The 19,003-nt window shown below is 53.7% G+C and overlaps 2 protein-coding genes and 1 long non-coding RNA gene across 9 annotated transcripts; 2 read left to right on the top strand and 1 right to left on the bottom strand.

The window, feature by feature from the left end:
• Positions 1–41: 41 nt before the first annotated feature.
• LOC137201555 (uncharacterized) lies at positions 42–11,662 on the bottom strand. Of its 3 annotated transcripts, XR_010932220.1 has the most exons (5): positions 11,560–11,662; positions 10,632–10,757; positions 7,500–7,639; positions 7,137–7,354; positions 42–6,648 (listed from the first exon to the last, which is right to left on the bottom strand). It is a non-coding gene; the product is annotated as an uncharacterized lncRNA (long non-coding RNA). The 3 variants fall into 3 exon arrangements; XR_010932219.1 differs by lacking the exon at positions 11,560–11,662 and having other exon boundaries at positions 10,632–10,932; XR_010932221.1 differs by lacking the exon at positions 11,560–11,662 and having other exon boundaries at positions 7,215–7,354; positions 10,632–10,931.
• On the top strand, positions 2,385–10,157 carry ING4 (inhibitor of growth family member 4). Of its 4 annotated transcripts, none has more exons than XR_010932218.1 (8): positions 2,385–2,526; positions 6,141–6,212; positions 7,944–8,110; positions 8,291–8,405; positions 8,565–8,673; positions 9,038–9,076; positions 9,360–9,421; positions 9,530–9,608. XR_010932218.1 is itself a non-coding variant. In XM_067695568.1 (8 exons), exons 1-8 carry the CDS (start codon positions 2,490–2,492, stop codon positions 9,567–9,569), a joined length of 738 nt encoding a protein of 245 aa, XP_067551669.1. In that variant the 5' UTR covers positions 2,385–2,489; the 3' UTR covers positions 9,570–10,157. The 4 variants fall into 4 exon arrangements, 3 of the variants coding, with proteins under 3 accessions (XP_067551669.1, XP_067551667.1, XP_067551668.1); XM_067695568.1 differs by having other exon boundaries at positions 8,291–8,396; positions 8,568–8,673; positions 8,929–9,076; positions 9,530–10,157; XM_067695566.1 differs by having other exon boundaries at positions 8,929–9,076; positions 9,530–10,157.
• On the top strand, positions 10,956–18,380 carry ACRBP (acrosin binding protein). Of its 2 annotated transcripts, none has more exons than XM_067695554.1 (10): positions 10,956–11,106; positions 11,315–11,533; positions 11,717–11,811; positions 12,279–12,393; positions 13,070–13,454; positions 13,904–14,036; positions 15,985–16,164; positions 16,271–16,438; positions 17,436–17,519; positions 18,076–18,380. In XM_067695554.1, exons 1-10 carry the CDS (start codon positions 11,064–11,066, stop codon positions 18,196–18,198), a joined length of 1,545 nt encoding a protein of 514 aa, XP_067551655.1. In that variant the 5' UTR covers positions 10,956–11,063; the 3' UTR covers positions 18,199–18,380. The 2 variants fall into 2 exon arrangements, with proteins under 2 accessions (XP_067551655.1, XP_067551654.1); XM_067695553.1 differs by having other exon boundaries at positions 18,046–18,380.
• The last annotated feature ends 623 nt before the right edge of the window (positions 18,381–19,003 follow it).

The following is a 19,003-nucleotide window of genomic DNA, read 5'->3' as shown; positions in this document are numbered from 1 at the left end:
TCAGAGAAAAGAGAAAATGGAAAAAAAAATCAGGAAACCAGTTGTTATAAAGTAATTTAAAATGAGGAAAAAAAGAAAAACTTATGTACAAAACCAAGGGGTGTTTTTAGAACCTTGTATAGAAATAAATTCGTGTAAAAGGATCAGAGGCAGTGGAGCTACTGATGTGAGTATAAGCGTGGGAAACAGCTATTTGGGGAGACGTTCAAGGCCAGTACTAAGGATTTACACTAGAGTGTGCGAACGGTAAGAACGAATGCTGTGTGATGGGGCCGTGTGTGTATCCCTAGCCATAGAAGGGCACAACTTTGAAACCTCTGAAGTGAAATCTTGGTTTATGAGGGTTCCTACATACAAATCCTGCTGTGAGGACTGTGTCGCCTAAGGTGTAAGGGCAGGGTTCAGTCCTGTGTTAACAAGATACCTCGAAGCTCTCCCTATCCAGGAAATGGAAGCACGGCCTCCTGGAAGGACCTGCACTGCTGCCAGAGCATCTGTGGGCTCAGTGCTAATTCCAGCTGGCATATCCTGTGGCGCCTAAAACCAGAGGTTTCCAGTGGTGGAACCCATAACCGGGGTTGAAGAATGAAACAGGACAGTTGTTGTGCTGAGGGGCAGAGCGTGGGCGGGAAACCTGGACTTCCGCCCTGGCTCTCCCATCAACCAGTGTCGGCCGCAATGCTTCTTCAAATGTTAAATGAAGGGATTGGGCTAGATCACCTCCAAAATTACTTTCTGAAAATTAAAAATCTTTTAAGCACTGAAAAAGTTGTGACAAAGCTCCCACGTCTGACAACATGGCCATGCTGTGTGGGACTGCCGGGCAGCCACGCTCATTAGCTGGTGGCGCGTGGATAGGCAATGAAACAACACCTCTTAGCTGTAGGGCTCGGGCTCTTGTGTGGGCATCCAAGATAGTCTCAGTCCGTGGTGTGACACTAACGACTGTATCACATATGACCAGACGTGCAGTGTGTGTTTCCTGCATATTTACTACGTTTCCCCCGGTTCTCACCAACTGTTGAATTGACATTGAGAGCCCTACCTTCATCACAGGTATTACAACCAGCATCTCTTTTGAAGGGTACCCTCGCACTTCAACAGCAACAACCCTATGAAGTAGGCAGGATACGAGGCATTTTGCTAGACACGGAAATAGGCACGGAGATTAGATAATCCAAGGGTCTGCCGCGTGCAATTAGAGGGACGTCTTCTAGATTCTATTGCTCTATCTACCACCTGCTCAGTAGTAAACCTGGGGTTTCACCTTGTCCTTTTTTACATATTTGAGCTAAATTATGTGGCTGAAATGTTTCATTGAAAATCTGCCATGTGGGCGTTCCCTGGTGGCCCAGTGGTTAGGATCTTGGGCTCTCACAGCCGCCACCCGGCTTCACTCCCTGGTCGGGGAACGACCCGCAAGCCGCGGCACAGTCCAAAAAACAAAAACAAAAAAAACCCCAAACCAAAACCTGCCATGTGACATTAATACTTATTAAGAACGCGTGATTTGGGGTGACAGTGATCTCCAAAACTGTCTTCCTAACACTCTCCGGCTCTGGGCGTTGAGTTCTGCGTCCCTGGTGTGGTGGCGGCCTGTTGTGCACTTGGTGGCTTTCCATCCGGACGAGGAGCGTAGTTGTCGCTGTGATGTCGCGGACCAGGGTGATAGTCGGCATCCAACTGGCCCCGTTGTGACAGCTCCGTGCCCCAATCCTTTCAGAATTATGGTGCCAGTTAACATCGTACCCAAACTCGAATAAAAAGGGAGACAAACAGGAGGGCAAGGCCAGAAGCACTCTGTCACTTTACAAGCGAGAACGTCCTCAAGTGACAGGAACCCTGACAAAAGGTGTGGAGAGCCGCAGCTTTATTGTGTGAGTAGTTCTTTGTATTTATAAGTAGAGTTTATAAATAATCAACTGTTTCCACGTTAAAACATAATCCTGGGGAGTTGGTGTTCGCGCGAGTGAACAGAAACGGGGAGGATTTAAACCTCGCATCGCCAGGCGCCTCCTCAACTTCCTAAGAAACTAGCGACGCGGAAGAAGGCACCTGCTCTGGTCGCCAGCTTCACATTCCGCCAAAGGGGCCGATTCACATTCCCCAGCTGCTGAGACGGACTCTCTGTGGACTGAAAGCCCAAAGAGACAGGTTTCCTTGCTCTCACGCCCGCACGTCCCCGTCCTGGAGGGGATGGAAGTTTGAGCGAGGACGCAAAATGGCGCCCTCGGCCGCGGCGGCCACCGCCGCCGACCCCGCACCCGGCCGACCCGCCACGGACCAGTGTCTGCGCCAGGCGAAGGCAACTCGGCGGGCCCTGTACTCAGACCGGAAGTTCGTCTCGTGAGGGCGGAAGTTCTCCTCGTGAGGGCGGAAAGTTCCCCTCGTGAGGGCGGAAGGGCTCCAGGCCGGGTAGGAGCTCTTCGGCTCCCTTCGCGTTCAGTCACTTCCGGGGCGGAGCGGAAGTTGCTTTGTTTTGCTTCAAGATGGCTGCGGGGATGTATTTGGAACATTATCTGGACAGTAAGAGCAGGCTGGAGGAGGGGGTCAGGGGTCACAGACGGGTCGGGGGGATCGGGGCTGAGGAGCTTCACGGCTCCGAAGTCTCGGTGGTCAGAAAGTGACAGTCGTGAAAGGTTGAGCGAGAGAAAATACTGGAGGGTGTGAAGAAATAGGGGGCGGGGCACCGGGGTCGAGGCCTCGCTCTGGGGTGTAGACGGGGGAGGGGCTGCGCGGCAGGGCTGGGGGACGGCTCTTGAAGGGCTGGTGGGCATAGCCGGGAAGATATTTGCTGCCCCCGTCTGCAGAGTCTCTGGCCTCAGCATATATCATTTTCTTAAAATCGTTCCGAATCGGTCGTTTTCGTATTAATATATCATCCACTGCCATTTGGAGCAGCGATGAAGATCTGCTCGCGGCTCCTCCAACCAGTTCTTTCGAAGAAGCGGCTTCTCGTGGGGATGGGGGGTTACGAGTGACCACTGTCACATGATGAACCGGAAGGCTTCTCCTCTTGGAGTAAAGATCCAATTCCCATCAAATGGAAATCTGGTGTTATGTTTATGCTATTTGTGTAACCTACCTCTTCACAGAGTCCGTCACCCTATGCCCTTACATTTGCCTTACCGTTGAGAGTCATTCATTCGTTTTTTGAGGTTCTGCTATGGGTCAGACATAATGGCAGGTACTGGCGATATACAAGAATGAATAAGACCCGGCTCTTGCCCTCAAGTGCTCATAGTCTAGTAGAACACAGGTTCTGCTAATATTTATAAAACAGTGTGACAAATGAAATAATAGAAATACATTAAAAGGACAGTAGGTAACACTGGAGAAGGAGGGGCTCATTACCTGGGGGTGTAGGTAAAGCTGTACAGAGGATGTGATGTATAGAAACTTGAAGGTTGAGTGCGGAGAGGGAGAGGGAATTGCAGGTTGGGGAAAGCATCAGCAAAGGTGTTATGATGGGTTTGTGGCAAAGCCAGGGAAAAGTGAGGCCAGAGTGTTTGATGTATAGGACTCCGAGGTGCAAGATTGGGAAACGAGACTGGAGAAGGTAGCTGGGGCTAGGTTGTGCAAGGTCGTTTAAGCCAAGCTAAGAAGCTTGCACGTTATGTTTATTTATTTGTTTGTTTGTTTTAGCTGCATTGGGTCTTCGTTGCTGCCCGCAGGCTTTCTCTAGTTGCGGTGAGCGGGGGCTACTCTTTGTTGCAGTGCGCGGGCTTCTCATTGCGGTGGTTTCTCTTGTTGCGGAGCACGGGCTCGAGGCGCGCCGGCTTCAGTAGTTGTGGCACGCGGGCTCAGTAGTTGTGGCTCGTGGGCTCTAGAGCGCAGGCTCAGTAGTTGTGGCACACGGGCTTAGTTGCTCCGCAGCATGTGCGATCTTCCTGGATCAGGGCCCGAACCCGCGTCCCCCGCATCGGCAGGCGGACTCTCAACCAGTGCGGGTGGGCGGATTCTTAACCACTGCACCACCAGGGAAGTCCACCAGCGTGCACTTTAAATAGCGAGGAACCAACAGATTTTCTAAATAGAGTGATTTTTTTATATAAAGGAAAATAAATGTTGCATGATAAATTGGAGCATGATGACATTGGTAATAGGGATCAGTTAGGGATAACAGTCCTGGTCAGAGATGAGGACCTGATCTCGGGGAGTGACAGAAGTGTTTAGGAGTTAAATATGACAGGATTGACTGACTGAGTGGTTGAGAGAGAAGGAGGAATCTAAGGTGACTTCTCTATTTCCTGTTTGGGAAGTGAGGTAGACAGTAAATCATCAACAAGATAGGAAATTCAGGAGTAACAGTAACGTATTTATTCAACTTAGATTTAAGCATAGGAATGGTAATTGTATCTGTAAGAGTAAATAAGATGGAGATCATTCAGAGAAAGCAAGTGAGAAAACTAGAGGATTAAATTAAGTGTAAGCTCAAGAAAATATTAACATTTAAGGGACAGGCTAAGGAAATGTCAGTGACGGAATTGCTAGAAAGTATGTGATGAGATTTGGAATCTTAAGAGGAAGAAAGTTATTCGAAGACGAGAAGATGGTGCCAGATCCTGCGAAGGTAATTTTTTTAGGATGGGACTAGTAACCCATCATTTGACTTGGTAAGTCACTGATGGCTTAGTCTCAGTAAACTGGTGGTGGCGAACCTGAGTTTATAGGTTAAAGCAGTGGAGGCATTTTAAAAGTTGGAAGTGGAGTCATGGGAAGAGATTTTTCTTTTATGAGAGAGACTTAAGTATTCATGCATTTATTCAAGTATTTACTGAGGATCCTCTGTATGCACATCATAGTTCTAAACTCTAGAGAAATAGGGAAGAAGACAGATGCATCTAACCCTTCTGGAGAGCTGGGGAGACATACCAAATAACTAATTACGCAATTACTTATGTAAGTACATTGGATAAGAGCCCAAAAGGGTAGACACAAAATACCACGACAGGGACTTCCCTGGTGGTCCAGTGGTTAAGACTCCGCACTCCCAATGCAGGGGGCCTGGGTTCGATCCCTGGTCAGGGAGGGAGCTAGATCCCACACGCTGCAAATACAAGATCCCACATGCCACAACTAAAAGGTCCCGCACGCAACAAAGATCCCGTGTACTGCAACTAAGACCCCACGCAGCGAAATACGTATTTAAAAAAAAAAATAGCATGACAGCATAATCCAGGGCACTTGTTGGAGTTTGGGGCAGTCAGGGTTGAGCTGAACTTTGAAGAATGAACAGGAATTTGAAGGCCAAGAGGTATGGTGGAGGTGGGATGAAGAAGACTGGGCAGGGCATTCTGGGCAGAGAGAGTAGCGTGTGAGAAGCCAAGTGTCATGAAGAGCACTGGCAAGTTCAAGGCACTCAGTGGAGGCCAGTATGATAGAGCAGAGAGAGAGCACAGACAGGGACTGATGTGAGTTAGGGCTGGTGTGAGGGAAGCAAGGGCCAGAAAGTGCAGAATAGCAATAGGAATATTGCAGTAGGAGGTTACTCGAGGGTTATAAACAGGACAGTGACTTGAGCAGATCTGCTTTTTTTTTTTTTTTTTTTTTTTTTTTTGCGGTACGCGGGCCTCTCACCGTTGTGGCCTCTCCCGTTGCGGAGCACAGGCTCCGGACGCGCAGGCTCAGCGGCCATGGCTCATGGGCGCAGCCGCTCCGCGGCATGTGGGATCTTCCCGGACCGGGGCATGAACCCGTGTCCCCTGCATCGGCAGGCGGACCCCCAACCACTGCGCCACCAGGGAAGCCCAGATCTGCATTTTTTAAAGAACAATTCTGGCTACTGTATGGAGAGCAGGTTGGAAGTGTGTGTGTGATGAGTGGTGGAGGATGCCAGGAGGGTATTTGTAAGTTGAGGGCAAGGAGCTTGGAGACAGAGATTGAAAGAAAGGAAAGGGAAGGGCTGATTTGTAAAGTCACTGAAGGGAGGAAGGGTGGGAAAGCTGTGTAGAGATGGAGGGGTTAGTTGTGGAAAGAGGCGGACGTGACCTCTCCTGAGAGCAGAACGATGAGTGCTGTAACAGATAATCCAGCGGTTTGAAGGAGGGAAAACCGAGTGTTGTTTTGGACCTGTTCTTTAAAAGCAGCGGTAGGGCCTAGGACGTCCAGGGAGGCTCAATTTCTCCTCTTCTCCCCAGGTATTGAAAACCTCCCATTTGAACTGCAGAGAAACTTCCAGCTCATGAGGGACCTGGACCAAAGAACAGAGGGTACGTACAGAGTAAGGAGTCCAGTGTATAGTGAGTGTGTATATGATCGTTTCTTCTTCTGTTTGGTGTTAGCATATCGTCTGGTCTGGATTGCTGCAGCTTCTCTCTCTCTCTCTCTCTCACTCACTCTCTTGCAGTTCTTAGAAGGAGAGTAATAATGACCCATATTTGTGTGTCAGCTTTTCCATAACACATGGCGTATTGTGACAGTGCCTCAAGAATTCAAAGATGCTGTGCTCTTTATATCTCCCTCAAGAAGAATTAAAAAAACCAAAGTCATGCCTAGAATCATTTCTGTTCTCCATGTTCAGTACGTTTATAGGAAGACTAGAATGTTTCTATTCCATTGGATTGTTAATGTTACTGTCACAAAATTCACTGTGGCTTTAGACTGCAACTCATGTTGGTAGACAGGAACTTTGCTGCATGAGAAGATCTTAAAAAGAAAGGAAAAAAGAAGGAAGAGCAGCAATTAACAAACATCAGGATCTCTACACTATATTCTTCAGCCGCACAGAAGCACTGGGTACCATCTGTGGCCTTGCCTGGGCGTTGAGCAAGTCTGGCTGCACTGAGGCATGCATTTAGAGCCTGAGGCCACACTACAGTGGTCAGGTTTGTCTCTTCAAGGTCAAAGGTATTTGTTGGAGCTATCCCCCCGCACCTGCTGATGGATATGTAGGTGCATCCTCATGTAACTGTGCCCAAGGATGTAACAAGCTGTTGTTAGAATACCTAAAGCTGTGATTTAAGTTACTCTTGGTAAGTTCACTCATGAAAAGGTGAACATCATCTAAAATCCTGGACGTAGGCCCCTGAGAACTCCCTGCTGAATGCTGAGCACCAGCTCCTTGCTTTGTAATACAGTTCCAGCTCTTGAGTTCATGCACAGAAAGACCAGTTGGAGATTACTGAACTACATACATGCTTTTCCAGCTTCCTCCAAGGGCCTCAAATGAAGCGGGGCGTAAACCTAGTGTGCGCGCAGGTCTTCCCTGTTACCTATTGCTGCCCCGTGTTGCAGTCGTACTTTTTTCTCCATCGACATGTTTTGTGAGCACTACCAAATATTGGGCAGTGGGCATCTAAAGTCTCAGTGTCTTGGGACGTCACCAGCCTTGCAGAAACGTTTGGAGCAATATCTAAAATGAACAAACAGAAAAAAAGTGATGGGAAATATAAGCAAGTTGCAAACGATGAGCAAAACAGGGTGGGCAGTAAGTAGAAGAACTGTGCCGTGAATGGACCAGGGCCTAATTTTAAATGATGAGATATAGATGTACAGACCTGGAAGCCAGCAGCAGCAGATGACCCAGCCTGGTTTGTAGCACTCAGAGCTGTCGTGGGATGTTTTCGAGACGAGAAACCAGATGGCTTTTGAGAGAAAGTTCATGGTTCAAGAGGCAGCAAGCCCTGCAAAGAAGCATCTTCAGACAGCGACAAAAACACACTTCGTATTAGTGCCGGGTGCCAGGAATCCCTCATTATGGTTCAATAAATTCAGTTCCAACTATGATAGCAATGTTTTCAGCACCCGAAGGCACCTTTGAAACAAATATTGTGAACATGTTGCATTACTTGAGTACGTGGCACAGTACCTAGGAATGTTCAGTACGTTTTAATTGGAAGGTTATGATGGTCAATGGAAAAGGTCCAAGGAGCAAGAGGAAGAAGTGTGTTCCACCTAGCCACTCAGGGGCCATTGTGACCAGGCCTCTGTCTCTGTTGTAGACCTGAAGGCTGAAATTGACAAGTTGGCCACTGAGTATATGAGTAGCGCCCGCAGCCTGAGCTCCGAGGAGAAACTGGCCCTTCTCAGACAGATCCAGGAAGCCTATGGCAAGTGCAAGGGATTTGGTGACGACAAGGTGCAGCTTGCCATGCAGACCTATGAGATGGTATGGCCCTGTTCATGGCTCCCCACCTGCCTCCCGTCTATTCCTCGGGGTCCTAGACCCCCTCCTTCAGCCGTGTTGGGATCTGTTTTGGGTCTGGGAGATCCATAGAATCTGCCTCCGCCTGTTTTCTTTAACTGGAACCAGCCCTGTAGCTCTTCCTTCTCCTTCCTTCCCACCCAGGTGGACAAACACATTCGGCGACTGGACACAGACCTGGCCCGTTTTGAGGCTGATCTGAAGGAGAAGCAGATTGAGTCAAGTGACTATGACAGCTCTTCCAGCAAAGGCAAAAAGAGTGAGGAGGGGGGCGGGGCTGTGAGAGGTGGGGCGAGGGGTGGGGCGAGGACCCCGAGGGAGAAGCCAGCCTGCACCGGCTTGGAGGAGGGGCAGGGGGAGGGGGGCTTAACCCATCCTTCTGTCTCCCTGCCTTCTGGCTTCCCCCCCTTTTGCCTAGAAGGCCGGACTCAAAAGGAGAAGAAGGCTGCCCGTGCTCGTTCCAAAGGGAAAAACTCCGACGAAGAAGCCCCCAAGGCTGCCCAGAAGAAGTTAAAACTTGTGCGCACGTGAGTGTGTCAGGGAGCATTTTGCCAAGGGACAGACTCCTCTTTCCCGCCACCTCACCCCAGCCACAGTGCCCCTTGCCACTTTGCTGTGTCCTGTGCCAACAACTCTCCTTGCCATTTTGGTATCTGCTGGATACAGAGGAGAAGCCACAGATCACTAGCCCCACAAGGACCTCCTCCTCCGCTGGCTCTGGGCATCTCAAGCTGTAGCTTCCCTTCCTGCAGATGACACTTTCTCTCCCTCTTGGCACGCAGAAGCCCTGAGTATGGGATGCCCTCAGTGACCTTTGGCAGTGTCCACCCCTCTGATGTGTTGGATATGCCTGTGGATCCCAACGAACCCACCTATTGCCTTTGTCACCAGGTCTCCTATGGAGAGATGATTGGCTGTGACAACCCTGATGTAAGAACTGTTTTGCCTCAGGATGGGGGGGGGGTTCTGGTGGACATGAAGGGAGTTGGGTACAAGAAGGGGGGTAACGGTTGAATAGGGGGACTTCGGGATAGGAGAAAGGTAGTTGGAGTTGGTTGGCCTTGGACCCTTCAAGAATTCTCCCAAGGGATGGAATAGGGGAGTATTCCTAAAGGATGGGGAGGGGAATGGAGGGTGGGGGGGGGGTTCTTTTCTTTCCTCTGCCCCCCCCCGGTCCCTGAGTTCTGCTTCTCCCATCCTCTTCCTTTCCCAGTGTTCCATCGAGTGGTTCCATTTTGCCTGTGTGGGGCTGACCACCAAGCCTCGGGGGAAGTGGTGAGTGAGAGCTGCGGTGGGGCTGGACTGTCACGAGCTGAGTGAGTGACAGAGGGCATCCGCCCTTTCGCTCACTCTCTCCCCCTTCTCTGTCACGTTCCTTTGAAGGTTTTGCCCACGCTGCTCCCAAGAACGGAAGAAGAAATAGACAAGGGCCTTGGATTCCAACACAGTTTCTTCCACATCCCCTGACCTGGGCTAGTGGGGAGAGGGATGCCTGGCTGGGGTCAGGGAGAGGTGGGTGGCGCAGAGTTGTCATCCCCTCTCCTCGCCTCCCCACTCCTGGTGCTGAGGCTGCACCCAGACCCTGGTACGGGGGTTGCTGCAGCCACTAACGGTATGTGCTCTCATTCAGCCCACCCCCTTCAGAGGGAAGGGGTCTTGCCCACTGTCCTTTTGCCTCCATGCTGAGGTTGGTGCTGTATTTTTGAGGGATGGTTCTCTTACTCCCCTTGCTTTGTATTTAAGGACTGGGGCAGTAGCATGGGGCCCTCCCCCAGCCTCCTGATCCCCTCCCCTCGTGGGGGGCCATGGCGTGATAAACTTTCTTCACTCTCTTCCTGCTTTTCCAGCGGGGGCTCCTCCAGATCATCTGGGCTGTGGCCCTGGCTGAAGGGTCACCCCTTCCTCTGTGCCAAGAGGATTCATCCTGGTTTGTGAGTGGGAGGGGCAGGGTGGAGTGCAGATATCTCATATGGAAAGGAATTGGGTCGGTGAATAAAAGCTGTACATGTTGGCCTGCTCTGTTTATTGTAGAGACACTATTTCAGTGCATGTGCTAAGCATATTTTGCATCCTCTGAGTTGGCTAAAAGGTGGGAGGATGACATGCCAGAAGTGGGACAAGATGTGGAACCAGAAGTGGTACCTCTGCCCCAGAATCCACAACTTGTCAACTTCTCTGGAACCACCCGAGCTGCCTGGGGACTGTGCCTCAGACCAGGGTTTCCAAAACCTTTACGATTCTGCATCTTTTCTCCCTTAGATGCCTTTCACTTAATTTCCAGTAAATGTGTACTGTGTGCTTTATACGTGACTAAGTATCAGGCTGACTTATTTTAAACACAAAACAGAAAAACACGTAGTTTGCCCTACACCAGTGAGCTGTCTGGCCCGCCTCCACCAGGAAACCACCTCCTTAGACTGAGCCCCCCTTATGCCCCATCTCCTCCTCACCCGAACCCCCTCTTGCTTCTCCTTCGGCTCCTTACCTGGAGGCGCCCTCTCCAGACTTGGTGTTGTACGTCCCATCTCTGCGCGCCTCACTTCCAGGCCTCACCCCTTCTTGGGAAGATTGTAAAATAGGGCTAGTAACAGTATCCACTTTATGGGATCACCTTGAGATGAAAAAACGTCACGCGTAAGGAACAACACAGGAGCTCCGCCGTCCAAGGCACCGAGTCAGTGATCACTCCTGCCCTCCTTGTCCTCTCGTGTTGGAGCGTGACACGCGGGGACCCGCACCCGCCCTCCGACCGAGCCCGGCCAAACGTCCGTTTCCCCGTCCCCCACCCCCCGCGTGGCCCGCCCCGCCCTTTGTGACGTCGGCGGCTTCGCACCCGCGGCCCCCGCCCGCCGGCTAGCCCTGGCTCGGCCCGTTAGAGGCCGCTCGGTCCCGGGAACACGGGCGACCGTCCGGGGCCATGAGGCAGCTCGCCGCCGCCTCCCTTCTCTCACTCCTGAGGGGTGAGCGCGCGTCCGCCCCCGGAGCCCTCCCTGCACCGTCTCTGAACCGCCTTCCCCTGGGCCGGCCGCTTCCAGCCCCTCCCCCCGCCCCAGCCCTCTCGCCCTCGCCCGCGGGCTCGGCGGCCAGACACCCCGGTCCCCGTGTGCACGGGCCGGCTCGCCCGGTGTCGGAGTTGGGTCCATCCGTGGTCTGTTTCCCGCCCCGCAGTGCTGCTCCTGCCTCCGGCACCGGCCTCCGCCCAGGATACCCTCTCGACCTCCACTCCGGGCAGCCCCCTCTCTCCCACCGAGTATGAGCGCTTCTTTGCGCTGCTGACCCCAACCTGGAAGGCAGAGACCACCTGCCGGCTCCGCGCAACCCACGGCTGCCGGAACCCCACCCTCGTCCAGCTGGACCAGTATGAAAACCACGGCCTGGTGCCGGAAGGTGAGGGCCCGCCTCGAGGGCCAGACCTGTGCTCGCTGGACCCGGGGCGAGGGGGTGGCTGGCGCCTCACACTGAGCCCGCGTGCTGGGCTCTCCAGACCCCGGGAGCCCACCGCCCCGTCCCGCCCCCTCCCAGAGGGCGTTCCCCCTGGTGTGTTCACTTCCGCCGCACGCCCTTCCCCAGGCGCTGTCTGCTCCGACCTCCCTCATGCCTCCCGATTTGAGTCCTTTTGCCAGTTTACTCAGTACCGTTGCTCCAACCACGTCTACTACGCCAAGGTGAGGCCGGGACAGAGGTTGGATCTGGTGTCAAGGATCAAGGGACAGGCGGTGGCAGTGGCGCCAAGCCAGCCTTAGGTCCTCCCTACCTGCCACTTTGCCATCATTTACCCAGATTATACGTGCATACAGTCTCACCTTGGGCATTCAGACTGTCAGAACAGTCCTGTTACCGCAAGAAAAGTAGGGAAGAGGGATGGGAGGAGGCAGAGATAAGCCCTTCCAGCAGGTCAGTGATGTCATTCAAGTCAAATGCAAAAGACTGAAGGCAGGAGTGTGGGCCAGACGGGAGTCTGATCTTGCAGGGGACCTTTCTCAGGTCTAGAGAGTTCCACCGGGGGCCATGTGCCCTCATTCCCGCCCAGGAACTGTGAGAGAGGAGACCCGAGGGACAGGGACGGAGGATAAGCAGGAGTAGAAGTCCGCCCTTTGGGAAAGGCGTTCCCACTTTGCTTCTCTCCTTGCAGCGGGTCGGGTGCTCCCAGCCAGTCTCAATCTCACCAAACACTCTCAAGGAGGTGGACACTTCCTCTGAAGTGCCGCTCACGACGATGACCTCCCCCAAGTCCTCCCGCATCACAGGTGAGACCCTCCCAGCACCCGGGAGACTCCCAGCCTCTCCTCCCACGAGTCCCAGAGCCCAGGGTTTAAGGCATCAGTGGGAGGGACGTGGGGAGATGAGCCAGTGGAGGTGGCCATGGGCAGCTATTTACATAAGGAAGAGCCTGCTTTTTCTGAATACAAGTTAGGGCTTTCCTGTCCCAGGATGTTTTCTGACATTACGTACATCTCTGCCCTGAACTGATGTTCCCTAGCTCCCCAAAACCTTCCTACATTAAGAAGTGCTCTGGGACTTTTCCCAGCTAAAATCTTCACTCTAGAAAGGATTGGTTGCTAGGTATTCAGAATACTGGTGTTTCCTAAGTGAGGGGGACAAAAGGTGGTATTTGAGGTGGCTTAGGGAAGAGGACCACTTGTAAGGGAGGTGGAAAGGGGACCGGTGACGCTGCCTCCACTGTCGCCCTGGTAATGTTCTTTTATTTTGATATTTGTATTCTCTTCTGTGTTTTTTATGCTCAACTGAATGAATATGTGCAATTTGCGCTGCCTTTCTCTGCCTTTGTGTTTATGTATGTGTTTGTTTATGTGTTTTTGTCTGCGTTTATGTGTGTCCCTCTGCGAACAAAGACATGGGGGGTCAGAAACCTGACCATCCCTTTCCCTTCTCTCTCTTGGTCCCTCCCAAACCCTGCTGCAGCCACAGAACAACAGGCCTTCCAGCCCTGGCCCGAGCGGCTTAACAGCAGCGTGGAGGAGCTGCTACAATCCTCCCTGTCCCTGGGCGGCCAGGATCAAGGGCAGGAGCGGGAGGGACAAGAGGAGGAGTGGGAGGAAGGACAGGGCACAAAGCAGGCGCTGGAGGTGACGTCTGGGTTGCAGGCAGACCCGGAGCCCAAGACCCAGTCTGAATTTGTAACTTCCAACCCTTTCTCCTTCACTCCCCGGGTGCGGGAAGTGGAGTCTACTCCCATGACGATGGAGAACATCCAAGAGGTCATCCGATCCGTGCAGGAAATGGATGAAATGAATGAAATGAATGATGTATATGAGGAGAATATCTGGAAAGCCCAGAGCCCCGGCAGGTACAGGAAGTTCTGTCTGCCCCACCGGCCCTACCTTCCCCGCTGTCTTTGGGAATGAGAAGCCCCCTTTGCCAGCTTCGGCCTCCAGACCCATTCACATCTGCCTGGGCTTCAGGTGCACCTAGCCGCTGCCTGCCTCGCCTGCTGTGTGGCCGTCATGGGCTTAAGCACTGCCCTAGACGTCCGTCTCTACATGAAGTAGTGGGGTGCGCCCTGAAACTAGAGCTACCAGACTTGGGTTCTGGGGTTGTCTCTGACCCTGATGAGCACTGCAACTTTTACTTCCCCTTTCTGGATCTCAGTTCCTCATTTGTAAAAGGAGGCAGTTGGCCTGGAGGCTTCCGGGGCCCCATCCAGCATGCTAAATGTGTGTGACTAGGACTAGACGCTAAGGGGAGGGGAAGAGAGTGGGTGGGCTTTCTGCCCCAGCCGGTGCCGTCTTCTTGCAGTCTCCTGCAGCTGCCTCACGTGGAGGCCTTGCTGGCACTGTGCTACTCGATTGTGGAGAACACCTGTGTCATAACCCCTACAGCCAAGGCCTGGCAGCACTTGGAGGATGAGATCCTCGGTTTCGGGAAGTCGGTATGCCCACCATGCTGTTTAATGGCTCCATGCTCACCGGGCATCCTCTGGGCCTCAGGAGCGGTTAATGGGCGGGGCTACATAAAGCCCGAGGCATCATTGGAGATTCTCTCCAAGTGAGAATCCCTTCTTTGGAAGGGTATCTCCAGCTCCCCTTAAAGGAGGAGGTCACAGGACGGAGTCTGGAATCCATTTCAGTCCAGAATTCATGCTGTGGCGGCGCCTCGTTGGGTTTGAGTCATCTCCTGAGCCAGTTCACCACCGGCAGGACTTGGCTTTACCTTAGATGTAGCTCTTCTTTCCAGAGGGATCATAGAACCGTTTCCAGGGATCTGTAGAGAGATCCCAGCCTCGACGTGTCCTCAGCACCCAGCAGGTCCTATTCCCAGGAAACAGGGCTTTCAAAAAGTGCAAGTTAGCAAATGTTTGTTGAGAGCTGGTATGCCACCCATTCATCCGTTTGTTCAAATATTGATCAGGCTAGGTATTTGAGATGTTAGCAACTCTGTCCTAGGTATTTTAGCAATGAGTACAACAGATCCCATTCCCTCTCCTCCTGGAGTCCGGTGGGAGAGACAGACGCGGAAACGGAGAATGGTGTGGCAGGATCAATGCATGACGGACAAGCACAAAGTGCAGAGAGCAGATGGAGAGCACAAACGTCGCGTTGGGCTGGATCGGAGAATTGCCTCTTGGAGGAACTGATGTGTAAACTGAGACCCGGAGCTAAAAGAAGTTAACCAGGCAAAAGAAGGGGTTGGTAGAGGTTCCTGCTAGAGGGGTTAGTATCAATTTGTGCAAAGTCTCTGAGGCAAGAAAGAGAAGAAATTCCACATGGAACCAAAACAAAAAACAAAAAAAAAAACGAGCACACTGCTGTTCTCGGCCCGCAGGGAGCAGGGATTCAGTAGCGTTACAAAAGGAGTGTGGTAGGTGCTGGAGAGAGAGTTCTTCTGGGTCTTTTTGTTTTTGTTTTGGAGTGTAGGAAGTTCAGGAGTGGTGGAGGGCTCACTGGATTTTTAGAGTCAAAGAGATAATAAGGGTCATGATGTGAATAATCCCGAATGGCAGTCTGAAGCATTTGTATTTAATTTGGTAAGAAAAGAGAATTCAGTCATGATTTGGGGTCAGGGACATGATGATGCGTCCCCCGTGTGCTGTTAGGAGGAGCAAGGAAGGCGACGTAAGAGATTTTGTGACTGTGACACGCTGACGGGATGGACTGGCGATGCTGCAGGGCGAGATCCTCCTTCCTCCTGGAAGGCTGGGGAGACTTGCTCAGGGCAGAGAGCCCCACCGGGCTCCACATACAAAATGTCATCCAAGAACTTGGAGGTTCTGAGCCTAGGTGCTCGGGCAGAGGACAGGTTTTGGAGTTGGAAGCACCAGGACCAGTGCCTCAGCTCCACACACACTAGACGTGGGTTTGAGCAGTTGACTCAGCCTCACGGAGCCTCAGTTTCCTCGTCAGGCACACAACGGAGGCCTGCTTAGTACCTATGCTAGTAGAAGCTTCCTGTGGAGACCCAAGGAGATGATGGTACTTAGCGCCATGGTGCGCAGCACTGTGCCGACTCTTTGTGAATGTTAGCGTTATCATTAGCGGAGAGGAAGGGAGGGTTATGGGTCTTTTTCAGACGGGCTAAGTTACATGTCTGTCAGGCACTTGGCCGTGGGGATTTGGAGCTCAGGAAAGAGATCAGAAGTGATGGTAAAGGTTTGGGTGTCACCAGCAGGGAGATGAATATTACCTGTGAGTAGATAAATAATCCAGGAAAAGGGTGAAGAAACAGAGAGCCGACGGGAGGTCCTTGAGGACTCTTGGGGAGGGGGGCAGGGAAAAGCCACAGGAGCTTCTGGAAAAGACTTAATGCGGAGACATTCTGCGGAGCGGCTCTGGAGGGCGGAAGCGGGGGAGCCTCAGTCCCCCAGCCGCGCTCCTCCTCAGGTCTGTGACAGCCTTGGGCGGCGCCACGTGGCTACATGTGCCCTCTGTGAGTTCTGCTCCCTCAAGCTGGAGCAGTGCCGCTCGGAGGCCAGCCTGCAGCGGCAGCAGTGTGACAGCTCCCACAAGACGCCCTTCGTCAGCCCCCTGCTCGCGTCCCAGAGCATGTCCGTCGGCACCCAGGTACCGAGGAGGGTGGCCTGCAGCGGCCGGGGGCCTCAGGCCCCAGGCAGGATGGGGCAGCAGGGGGGCCAGGACGCCCACCTCTCCCCTGTGCCCCGTGCCACAGGTAGGGACCCTAAAATCGGGCCGCTTTTACGCGCTGGATTTGTACGGCGGGCTGCGCATGGACTTCTGGTGTGCCCGGCTGGCCACCAAGGGCTGCGAAGACAATCGGGTCGCCAGCTGGCTCCAGACCGAGTTCCTCAGCTTCCAGGATGGGGACTTCCCCACCAAGGTCAGCGCCTTCCCCAAAGCTCAGCCCCACCCTGCTCACCCCGGTTCCCTCTGGTCCCCTGCTCTGGGGAACCCTAGGATGTGGAGGGGGGCTTGGGCCCCTGGCCTCACTGAGCCTCCTGCCTCTCCCCAGTAGACCCTCCAGACCCCCAAGAGAGCAGGATTGCGCTTAGCGAAGGCGTAGAAACCTGGAGGGCCGGGCGGGCACAGGCCATGGGGGCGTGAGACAGGTCTGGTCCCAGCTCTGCCGGTTACCTGCAGCGGGTGGGGTGGGGGACTTCATCTCTGCCCCAAACGGCTGCTGACGGTGACCCAGTGCTTCCCTGCCTAAGTCTGGAGGCTCCTTCCCAAATCTTCTAGCGCTTTCCCTCTCAATGGGATCAACTTTGCTCCCCGCCTCCAGAGTTACCTCCCCCCACGGAACGAGCTGCTGTAGCTGAGAGCCCGGCCCCTCCCTTCTGTGGTTTAGCAGGAAAAATCAAGACCAGGAAAAGCAGAGGCAGCTTAAGAGAGGGCTTTTATCTGAGCCGAGAGGTCTCCACCCAGCTCTTCTCCCTGGGCCCCTAGATCTGGAAGGGGTCTCGGACTGCCTCAGCTGCTCCCCTGGATTTATAGATGGGCAGGCGAGGTTCATAGAGGGAAGTGACTGGCCCAGGGTCATACATTAGAGGCACTTCTGACCTCTTCCGCACTGAACAGTCCCTAGGAAGCTCCCTGAGATGGGACCGCTGCTTGGGCCCCTTCCCTGGCCCTCGTCGCTCGGCTGCTTTCCCAGCTAGGTGACCAGCAGGGCACCCCCTTCTCAGCTCCAGCTCCTGGCTTCTTCCCAGCAACTGAACCATGGCTGAGGGTGGGACGGGAAGGGCAGAGGGGACACCCCAGGTGCAAAGGGTCTGGTTCTGTGCCCTGGTCCTGCCATCGTGGGCGCACTCTGCAGGGCTGGCGTCTGTGAGGCTTCTGATGTCTTCTCACCTCCCACCCCCCCCCTCCTGGCTTAGATTTGTGACACAGAATACGTGCAGTACCCGAACTATTGTGCCTTCAAAAGCCAGCAGTGTAGGATGAGAAACCGGAACCGGAAGGTGAGCCCCTCCCTCTGCCGCCCCCCCCCCCCCCGCCCCTGCTGCCTCCCATCAGCCCCAAGGGCTGGTCCTTTCTGGGCCCCCCGTGGCGTCCGAGCATCAGGGGTGTGGAGAATGGGTGCATCTCCGGGCAGAGCCTCCTCCGTGGAGCTCTGTCCCCACTCCTCCCGCCCTGGGGTGAGCAGCTCTCCCAGGCCCCCAGGCAGAGGGTTCCAGGAGGGAGGGAGGCAGCACATCAGAGGCCCTGTGGGTGCGCCGGGAGGGAAGAACCCCCAGCCGGGTTGGGCCTGAGAGGCTGAGGCCTCAGTCTTGGCTCTTGCTGTTACTCACCAAGTCGTCTGAGCCAAGTCACTTCCTCTCCAGCCTCAGGCTCCTCATTTCTGAAAGGGGGAGTCGGGCTACGTGGTGTGCCTCCCCGCTTTAAAAACCCACATCTGAGTTTCCTCCTTCCCTCTGCTCCCTGTGCCTACGCCCGCCCACCTCCTGTTCTTGAATTTCCGACACCTCGGGCTCCTGGCTTTCCTAGCTGGACCACGTGCGCCCAATCCCCGTGCAGGTGTCCCGCATGAGATGTCTGCAGAATGAGACGTACACCGTCCTGACCCCGGCCAAGAGCGAGGACCTCGTGCTTCGATGGAGCCAGGAGTTTAGCACCTTGACTCTCGGCCAAGCCGGCTGAGCTGGACTCTGCCCTCTCCCCACCCACTTTCCACACCCTCCATTGCTCTCAGACCCCAGGTTGTCTCTTACTTGGCCCAGACTCAACGTTTCCCTTGGGTTGGGGCAGCCGTCCCGGAGAGGTCTGCGATGGGAGCTCCACCTCCCTTAAAGGATGTCTTTACATAAAATGTTTATTTTCAACCTGTGTGGGCTGTTTTGGTTCTGACCCCCTTGTTGGCCCTGCCCCGGGGGAGTCAACCCTCCAACCCCTGGATCCATCTGCAGGCGAGGGAACCATGGGGATGGTACTCAGGGAAGCAGCCCTCTGCCAGGAGGAGAAGCCCTGAGAAATCAGAGTTGGATTGAAGAAGGTCACAGCCGGTGGGTGTCTTGGGGACCATGTGGGCCCTGAGGCCGTGGGTGTCTCCGTTTCTGAAGCCCTGATCCCATGATCTCAGATGTGAATGTAGGACTGTCCCTCTGGAGGACAAGCTGAATGAGATTGTGTCCAGGGGGACCAATCCCAGACAGTAGGGTAGGACTTGCTCTTTATAAGAGGAAGGAAACAACTGGGCTGGAGCTCAGGAAACCTTTGCTGTGACGTCCAGTCATGGGCCCGACGGCCTGAACGTGGGGAGGAGCTGCATCCGGAAGCATCGGCCTTTAATAACCTGGGATCTCCCCAGACGTGTTCGGAGGACACACGTGTGGGAGCTATGCAGCATTTAAAAGAAAGCATTTATTATGGACCGCACTGCCCTTTTTCACCTACCACTCAAAGCTTGTTTTCGAGTACTGAGCGCAGACAACCTGCCCAGCCCTAT

This window comes from Pseudorca crassidens, chromosome 11 (genome assembly GCF_039906515.1).
Source record: "Pseudorca crassidens isolate mPseCra1 chromosome 11, mPseCra1.hap1, whole genome shotgun sequence".
NCBI lineage: Eukaryota > Metazoa > Chordata > Mammalia > Artiodactyla > Delphinidae > Pseudorca > Pseudorca crassidens.
The sequence above is the reverse complement of the archived record's forward strand: the minus strand, read 5'-3'. Positions and strand labels throughout refer to the sequence as shown.